Consider the following 10,192-nt stretch of genomic DNA (forward strand, 5'->3'; position numbering starts at 1 on the left):
TTTTTAACTTTTTTTTTTTAAAAAAGTTAAAAAAAAAAAAAAAAGTGTACAAAAAATTAGGAAAATAAAACTTTTATATGTAAATATATTTGTATACTATAATTATTATTAAAAACATTCTAAAAATAATAATCAAAACTTGCTGCTGTGGAAGGATCACACAGCAAAAATGTAAAAAGTGTGTCAGTCATTTAGGAACAGAAACTAAAAACTAGCTCAGTCATGAAGGGGTTAAAAGGAGAACTATGGCGTAAGTGTTTTTCCCCATAGTTTTCCTCAGGGTCACGGGAAGACAAACTAGCATCCTCCCATGACACAAAGCTCAGTATACCGCGACATTACTTTCAAGATCCACAGAGCTGCGTGATTGACAGCTAGGTCTCCCTATCTAGAGGCAAAGCCAGCTGTACCCGCCCCCTCCCCCATTCATTCCGCCAGTAAGCAATGGAGGATCGGAGCAGGGAGGGGGGGGAATATCTGCAGGGAGCCGTGAGTGACAGTCACGGCTCTCTGCAGGGAGATGAACGAGAAGTGAGCGAGCGACGGTATGTGTTCGCTCACTTCCCGAGCTATTGAGCCGACGTGCGACATTTTCATTGTCACACGTCGGCTCGAACTATGAGGCTGAGTGAAAATCACTCACCTCATAGTTCTCCTTTAATTCACTCATCATTCGCAATTATTCAAACAGAAAGGTCAGATAAGTCTTCTGTGCTCAGGTGTGTGTGAGGTAGGTTATAGGCAAGACTGCCAATTCATTTGCAAACCACAAGATTTGTGTACTTCCTTAAATGGTAAAATCACTGAAGTCCAGACAGCAGAAGAAAGCTCCATATAGAATTCCTACTCTACTGTGCAAAATGACAAATACTCACTTATAGCATACTTTAATGGACATGTAATCAATATAAAATGTAATATCAATATAAGGCAGGCAGGCAGGCACAGTTGGAGGAGAGCTGCATTTAGGTCTGGTCACCAACCTGCACAATGCAATGGAGAGATGCATTATGCATGTCAGTGACCAGACCAGAGTAAGCAACCTCCTGGCATATCAACAACAGATATTTGTAGCTAGTCTTCTTTCCAAAAAGAGACCTTGATCTGCACTGTCCTGCAGAAATTCGGAGATTGAAGGAATTCTTTTCAAGTTTGTTCAGATTCCAGGTTTTGCCATAGATTGCTCGTGACATTTTTTTCTTCTGGAAAGAAGGTTTTAAACCAATCTGTGGGAGAAGCTTTTACTTTTCAGCTGCTTTTCTTCAGATACCAAACTGTCAGCTTGCATCTATCCACAAAGCCGCAGCCTCCCTGCTCAGAGAAAAAGAAGCGCTTTTGGCATTTGTTTGGTTGGCAAACAGATCTACCTGTGGGGCCCCCACTTCTGCATTGCAAGGAAGACTGAACTTGATGGTGATTTCAAATGACACTAAACTCAGGAGTTAAATCTTAAAAATGCATTCAAATTCAATCCATTTTATCAACCCTTGCAATGGGGCTACTACCCCTGCACTGCAAGGGTTAACTGCTCATTTTCATCTAGGTGCAAAAATAAAAAGTTATACTCTCCCAATCTGCCGAGCCTGCCAACCCGTCACAGCGCTCCCTCCAGCCTCTGTCCACCTCCACTGCAGCAATAGTATGTACCCCAACCTCCTCACGTCTATACAGAGTGGGGGAGTTTGTCAAAGCTGGAGCAGATGTACATGGCAACCAACCGGCTTCTCTCTTCAGTTTGTTGTTAAGATTTGAAAATTAAAAAGAGAAGCTGATTAGTTACCATGCACAACTGCTCCAGGTTTTGAAGGGATAAATTCTGAAGGGATAAATTCCCTTCAGTGCATGACACCAAGATCTTTAGGCCACTGCAGCACAGGAGGAGAGATGCTGGAAGGACCGGTTTGACAAGCTGGCTCAGAGGTTTGGGTGAGTATAAAGCTGCCCATACACCTTATAATTATCTGCAGATTTGCTGTGGTCAGATGGGAAAAGTGCAACAGATTGGCCCAGGTGGAGATTACTCCATCCACACAGTTTAGCATAGGAGGAATCTGTTGCACCTTTTCCATGTGACCACAGAAAATCTGCAGGTAATTGTAAGGTGTATGGCCAGCATTTCTTTAGTATTTTTGTACCTAGAGGAAGTGAGCAGGTAGCCCCACTGCAATATTAAGAAATTTGCCCTGGGTTCTTCTTTAACTATACCTTGTTACTTTACAACACACACAGGGACCATGGGGAAGAAAAGTAGTCACCCTCCAGAAGGAAGGACAGTGTCAGCTCAAATTAAGAGATGATTTGAGGATCTACAGCTGTGTGATACACAAATAGGATACATTTTTGTTAATAGTTAAGGTACTTGAATGCATTTTTAAGATATAACTCCTGAGTTTAGTGTCACTTAAGGCCCTGTTCACATTGAGCGGTTTATCGTGCGGTTTATCGCGCGGTTTCGCTCTTCAATGCTTTGCAATGGGGCAAAGGGTCCTGCTGTCGGGGGTCGTGTGTCGCTACAGCAGGACCCTTTTTGGAGCGGATTTTGCCGCGATTCAATGGTTTTTGATGCAAGCATTTGAGCGATTTGCGAATCGCTCAATGTGAACGGGGCCTTAAGTAGTACACCAGAATATTTAGAACCCTCAGATAAACTGCCAAAAACCTAGGCAGATGCATTCATCATGCGTCTCCTGGAAATCAGAAAAGACCAAAGCAGGCCCCCCTCCAACAAATTTGGTATTTTCCTCCAACACCAGATGGACCTCCTGAGGGAAGAACAATTGTGTTGTCCAGAGATGTGGGCTAAAACCTTCCATAGAAAGGATTGGAGAGACCGACTTTGCCCACTGGTTAGCTGGAACGGAAGAGAACATCAGACCCACTAGAGAGGATGGAAACCAGAATGCTGCACTAAAGAGCGGCTATAGCTAAAGTTAAATTCCCCTCGGGAAAACAAATCTTTTGAAGTGCAGACTCTACCAGATATCCTTTAAAAAATTATCTTCAAAAATGGGATCAGCCAAGACCTCCCACGTTACAATCCAAACGAATCCCTTAAGGAAGGTCAGGGCTGTTGATAGATACTTCCTCAATTGATCTATTGAGATGACAAAGCTGAGAAGATCGGCCACATATATGATTACACAGTAATATGAGACCTGAAGTCTGAAGGGAGCCAATGCCTCTGCTATCACATAGGATGTGCAGAAAGGTCCGAAAGGAAGGTTTCTGATATGGAAAGTTCTTATTTTTCCTTCTTAAAGGACTTCCAGTTGGAGGTAGTGCTGGGAGGTCAGATGTATTAGACCTCCCAGCGCTCCCAGTATGCATATAGGAATCTATGCAACTATGCCATGCAAGGAAAGAATCATTTTTGTCAAGGCGATGATGTCCTAAAAAACTTTCCCTAAACTTTAGGCTTTTTCAGAGGTCTCAGCATTAGATTAGGCAAAACGTGCCTGTGACTTTCTGAAACAAACACATGAAAGTAGATAGCTTGATTTTCTTCTTACTGGAATCATTGCATGTTAGTTGACCAGTTAGCAGATATTAGTGCTGCTGCTATCGCAGGAAACTTCTAGGGAGTCATTAGAAGAAGAAAACAAAACCCCAACGATAGCATGTTGGGAAAACTCCAGATGGTAACCTTCTCCTAGAACACTTTCAATCTAAATGTTGGGGGTAATGCTTTGCCACTGTGGTAGGAAGAGACCCAACCTTCCTCCTACAGGGTCTGAGAAGTCAGAGTTGCTGGTTTACCCAGTACTTCAAAAAGATAGATCCGTGGACTTGGACAGCTGGAAAAAGCTGCATCCATTTTGTTCCACAGAAGAGCAAGATCATAATCGAAATGAAATCTGCATTTCAAACGCTTAGAAAAGAAAGGCTGCTTCTCGGGTACAATAATGTATTTTATAAATGGATTCTGTGAGCATATTGTGGACAGGAAAGATGCAACCTTTATCTTCTTTAGGGCCCTGGCACATGCAATCATGCAGAGATAGACACGTTTTCCTCCTAAATGTCAAACATCCAATATACAGCATCTAACAGATCATCAACATTTTTTAAAAGAAAAAAAAAAAAAATGTAAACCATGAAAATTTAACACTCTTATCCTGCATCCTCCCTGCTACTGTGAATTTAGCATAATGTATGCATTATGCTCACGGAATGAATCGGCATCCTCCTCCACTGTTTACATGGCACAAAAGGTGGAAGCGTAGGGGATTTAAGGTCAGAGAGCAAGGATCTAAAGGCGTAAAAGGTGGATGTCAATTCCTCCTTAAGGGCTTGTTCACACCATGTTTAGACCAGATCCGTACCATGCAAAATGCATCCCAATGTATTCCTATGGTATTTCTGGGCACTGTTCACACCAGTGCAGTCTGTTCCAGTGCAGGGAAAACAATTACTGCATTCACTATTTTCTGATCTGGAACGCACCTAAATGCATGTAAACACATCAAAACCACATGCAAATGCACCTGAAAGCCCATTAAGGCAAAAAAAAAAAACGAACACAAAAAACGCACCTCACTTGCAGAAACGCATCCAGATCTGATTCAAACAAGCCCTTGCGCTGGAAAGCAAATCTTTACAAGAAGAGGATTCCTCCTGCACCAGCTTCTCTATACTTTCTGATATAACTGCTTACTCCAACTGTTTCCTGACTTAAAATTACATGAAGCACTTCTCTTTTTATGAACTGGAATAGGATTTCAGAGCATGGCTTGAAAAAAAAAAAAAAAGAGGGAAACCCCCCCCCCCCAAAAAAACCAGCTCCATGAGAGCACAACCCCTAGCAACAGCAAAACAACCTGGTGCCAAGGAAACCAACCATGTACAAGGAGCCAGAGTGAAGGCCCAAGAGCCCAGAAGAAAAAGTGTTCAAGGTAAACATTAACACACCAAACACAGGTAATTTGCTGACCAAAGTATAGCCATTGATTACCAAAACAGAGCTAGTGCCACCAGTACCTACGATCACCAAAGCCACTTGCTACCTTGATCCAAGATGCAGAGTGCACAGTGGAGTATGTTAGCACTTTACAAGGCCACTGATTCTAGCATCCCTGCCTCCTGAAGCAGAAATGGCCAGCCAGAAACCCTTCCCCAGGGTTCCACTGGCCAACACCTGTCTCCGTCCCTCACCCCTACTGTAAGTGACATGCAGCATCCTAGGCCAAGGGGAAGCGTCACCAGATGTGGGAAAATTAGCTGAAGCCTCTACTTCTTAAAATGGGGCAGAGCCTGTGGAATTCCTGGATCTCTAGGAGAATGGTGCTGAGGAGTTCCTGAGGAGTTCCTCAGCAGCATCCTCACCCATCAGGAGGCAGATCTGTCCTACTTTACAGCATAGAGCGCTTGTGATTCCACATTCCTTCTCATCAACACGAGGTTCCCTAGACTTCTACATTATCTGCTGAGCCACCCACTACCTAGCGTTTACAGTAATACAGCCTGTGCCTCCAAAGCTTCTTTATTCTTCTCCAACAGAAACCTGACACTTCCACCAAGTTAATCCCCAGTCAAGGGATGTTGTGCATGTGGGCAAGACAATAGTATATTCTGTGCTATGAATAACCTTTCTTACATATGCCCTAAAAGTAAAGCCTAACTCTAGCTACAACTTTTTATTTAATTGTGAAATTAGCGTGGAAGGGTCAGACCCTTTATAAGGTTTTTATTCCCATCTGTGTCCCTATCAGGAAGTTCCCCCTTCACTTCCAATCTTGAAAAGAAGTGATGGGAAATCTCTCCAACTGTTACTACAAATTTAGAGGAAAGGGGTGTGACTTTTATAATGTTTCTATTGCTGTCGGAGCCTGTCATTGTGGCACCCATAATTTGGAGTAAACATGTCACCGGGACAGGAAGTAAAGGAAAATCTACTCAATGAGGGGGGGGGAATCACAAACTTAATACAAAGTTTAACTCTTCCCCACTCTGTCCAAGACAAACAAAAAAATGTGGCAGGAAGAAGGCTTTAATGTAGTTGTCAACCAAAATCTTCGCAAATCTGCGAAGCACATCCATAGGGCAACAACAATTAAAAAAAAAAAAATATGCAAAAATATTTTTATAGGGGGCATGTGACCACCTGATGTGAATTGGGTCGCATGCCCCGTATAAAAAATTTAGGGCTAAGCTTTGGGCTAAGCCAGGAGAGTAGGTTGTGAGAACATGCAGTGGTTCCTTACTTCAGTGACCTAGCTGCATGGTCCTGCACTTTGAGATGATGTATTGATTGGCTTTGCAGAAATTCACAGATAACTGTGACAGTGAATCCTAGCACGCATGCACAGCATCACCATAGTGGTGGGCACAGAAGGGTGACAATACCACTGCTGCATTGTAAAGCAGTGGGCGAGTGTGGTTACCCTAGAACAGGAAGTTAAATTCTCTTCATCAGGCTTTATAAATCTAACAAAGTGATCCAAGGATCTATGGCTGGATTTAAACCTGCTCAGATGTTCAGCAGCATCTATGTGCATTCCGTCTAGCTGAGTTTTCACAAACAAGAATTTTTACCTGTACAGACTGGTTTTTATGGAGCTAAACCTGAGAATATCTAAAACGCAGCAAAAAGTGATCTGGAAAGCATAAGGGTCTGTTCACACTAGCCTGCATGCTACAACTGAGCTTTTGCATGCGAGCTAGTATGCCGAGGGAGGACCGACGGGAAGGGGGGTTGTTTTGATGCACATCACAGAACACACCAAACAAGAAAAGAGGTCTTCATGCAAAAATTCAATAGGTATCCCACCGCACTCCTTACAGGTAAACCCCTTGAGACGGGTCCTGCAATGACTGCTGATGGCATCGCTCTAATCAATGTAGGAAGCAAGATGTCATCGGCCCACAGGAGAATTACGTCCAACCAAAATGTCTCCGACGCCTTTTGTCGAAAGAATTGCAACGTTTCGGGGCCACGCAGGGTCCCTTCCTCAGGCTCAGTATAAAGTGAACAACAGCAATAAGGGGTCCAGATAGTACACCCGTACCAGCAGAGGGGAAGGACCATTTGCCGAAAGGCAAGTATAGCGGGAAAGGGGGACAGATTTTAGCAGGTAATTCCATTTTCCCAAATTAATTGGGAGAGTGAACTTACCCTTTAATGCACATTGTGCGTTAGAGAACACTGCTGCCCAGCTACCACAATATGGCACACAGTGGAATAAGGGCAGCACCCAGCACAACGCCCTACGAGTGTGTTTATTCACATGCAGATGGCGGGAAAAAAAACATATGAGGTGCCAGGTTCTCTTTATGGAGCCCATGTCTCCCCTGTCCTCCAATACACAAGATCAAGCACATCATTGTGCTCGATTTCCTGTGCAGCCTGGCATGTGACAGCTGAGACAGGAAGCGCTGTGTGAGTACAGGGCTCCTGTCTCACAGATCACAGAGAGCACATCAGAGAATGCACGCTCTCCGGTCTGCTCCCCACTCTCCATCCTGATGTCATTTGCCATGGTCCCGGGTCCCCCGGAAGTTTGGGGAACCCTGAAAACCATGGCAGGGAGAAGGGCCGGACGAGCAGGCTGCTACAAGTGATCTCTGCTCCCCTGCTCTACATTTAGCCCTGATTGCCCACAGCAGAGCCAAATGTAGAGAAAAGAACCACCTGCCTGTCGCCCGGAACTTCATGTCCCAGGCATCAGGAATGTCATACTTCACAAGATTGATTGGGGAACAAACAGATGTTTATACTTCCTAGAGACCAAACTTCCTGCACAAATCAATGATTAGTGCAATACTACCGCAAAGGACCCATTTACCTCTGCACAGGGGCGTCCTGAGGCTGTGTGACACCCGGAGCAGTAACCGAGTGTCACCCCGCCGAGACATCATCGCACACGCGCGGCAGTCTTCTGATACCTGCCGGTGGCCATCTTGGTGATGGATGCCGGCAGAGAGAGGAGGGGACAGACACCCGGCGGGATAAGGTATGCCGCCGGGCCCCCTCCTCTCTCCTGACAGAGGGGGGTGACACCTAAATTACTGAGTCATTTTGGTGTCACCCCTCTAATGCTGTCACCTGGGTACGGGCCTAGCGGTTAAAACACACGTTTACTGTGCATTAGTACAACACACATGTGTGAAGCAGGCCCTTATAAAAAGTAAGGTGGGATCCATGTGAAAGTTGATGTGAACTGAAAAGTATGTAGAAGGCAACACAAGAGACACAAGTACCCCGACCCTCCCGGACCTGCTGCGAAGTGTAGCGGGGTAGATTTCCTGCCAGCCATGTCCTTGGCGTTGACATTTCCCGGCTCCAGAAGCCTTCTCACCCGGGACACGTCTCCATTTCTGCACGCCTCGAACAGCTCTCGGAAGGCTCCGCTGACAGCACTCAGGCCCCCCACAGGCCCCAGGCCACAACCTCCTGCTGCTGCTGCGCCGCTCTCCGGGCTCTCGGCCGGGCTGCTTCCTGAGGACAGGCTAGAGGATGAGGAGCTGCTACTGTCCGAGCTGGGGGCTGGTGCTGGAGGTAAGGATCCAGGGGACAACACGGCAGCGGCTTCCCCCGGGGGAGGAGACAGGGGCCTGGGCATAAAGACGGCCAGCGGGCTTGCTTCTCCTTCAGGCTGGCTGTCCGGGCCTTGTCGCTGGGTGGCCATCTCCGGGCTCCGGGGAGGAGAGAGCGGCGGGGGGGGCCGGCTTGTAGGAGGAGGAGAGGTGGACGGGGAAGGTTGTTGTTGCTGCCCCGCTGTGCCGGACACTTGTTGTTGCTGGGAGCGCCTGGACGACGCAGTCGCCATCTCTCTGCTGTAGCCTGCACGGGGCTCCTCCACTCCACCGGGGAGACTGACACACCGGGACACCGGCTCCCTCACTCCCCCATCCGGGCAAGTCTGTGAGGCCTACGAACACAACAACCGAGCGCTAGCACGGCATACCACGTCATCAGAGAAGGCGGGGCCGAGCAGGGATAAACAATAAAATCAACCCAAAACAGTTCTGCATCCAGACTGGAGAGGGCTGGGCTTCTGCGGGGTAGGCGGAGCTATGTGTGACTTTTTTTGCGGCTCTGGAGGGTGCTATTGGTCGAGCGTATGTGGAGGGATGTGGCAAAGCGTGAGGATTAGTGTTTTTTTTCTTTCCTAACTTTATCGACAACTATACAAACATTACAATTTGCTCTGTGAGCAATTGTATTGGAACGGACATGGCCATAATAACCCATAATTAATACCTACGTCGCTGTTCATGCTGGTGCTATTGGTCATGCAACACTGGAAATCCTATAATTCTCTATGGTCCCCGTTCACACCTATGTAACATGATGCAGTTCGAATTTTTTGGAAAGGTGCTGGTGCTTGTTTTCGTGCTACCTAGTGCAGTTGCCTGCAACTGAAAGTAAAAAAAACAACATATATATATAACATGCATTTTATGGTGGTTTAGCCCCTACCCCAAACTACTGTATACTTTAATTTCACCTTTGTGAGTCATAACAAAAACACATAACACATGAAAAAAAGCACAACACAAACACAGAAGGATGCATATGCTAAAGTGTAAACAGAAGCTGAGTGTTTTGTCACGTTATCCAAAACACAAATGTCAGTATGAAGAATCCCATTATTTTCAATAGTGCCTATTAGTAATGAGCTTGGTCATGTTGTGAGTTCAGCTATGTGCACTCAAAACTGATAGCCACCCCACTCTATGCAAACAGTTGCAGCAATTGCATTCTCTGCCCCTTTGTGACATACAGCTGTGATGGAGAATGTGCCTGCCATAACTGATTGGGCTGGAAAGGCAGTGTTAGGCTGGCCATGCCCCTATAGATTTTCTGCAGATTTTCTATGGTCAGATGGAAAAAGTGTAACAGATTACTCATTGTAGCTACTGACAGTAATGCTAGGGGTTATTAATGTGGCCAATGACAGCAATTCATTTTCAGCTGTATTGGCAATCTAACATATTGGTAAATATTTATACAACATTTCAGATTTGTCTAGAGTTGTGGATCCAGACATGTTCATCTCTGAGGTTCTGGCCCAGCCTGTTTTACACAAACTAAAACATCCAGATCACCATGACAAGATGTTGAAGAAGAAAATGTAGTAAGGTGATCAAGGACCAGCAACCACTGGATTCCAAAGGCAAAGAGGAGAAACAATAGTGCATGACATAATCATATTTAGGTGGTTAACCATGGTATGATGATTAGACTATTTTT

The 10,192-nt window shown here is 45.5% G+C and overlaps 1 protein-coding gene across 2 annotated transcripts in view; it reads right to left on the reverse strand.

Moving 5' to 3' along the window:
• Positions 1 to 8,977, reverse strand: part of LOC108794528 (tankyrase-1) — a 191,530-nt gene extending 182,553 nt beyond the window's left edge. For both annotated transcript variants that reach the window (XM_018565583.1, XM_018565582.1), the window contains exon 1: positions 8,213 to 8,977. In XM_018565583.1, the coding sequence (XP_018421085.1) occupies positions 8,213 to 8,765 (553 nt within the window). In that variant the 5' untranslated portion in view covers positions 8,766 to 8,977. The remainder of the gene's footprint in view (positions 1 to 8,212) is intronic.
• Between the last annotated feature and the right edge of the window lie 1,215 nt (positions 8,978 to 10,192).

This window comes from Nanorana parkeri, unplaced genomic scaffold (assembly GCF_000935625.1).
Source record: "Nanorana parkeri isolate BGI_ZX_2015 unplaced genomic scaffold, ASM93562v1 scaffold863, whole genome shotgun sequence".
NCBI lineage: Eukaryota > Metazoa > Chordata > Amphibia > Anura > Dicroglossidae > Nanorana > Nanorana parkeri.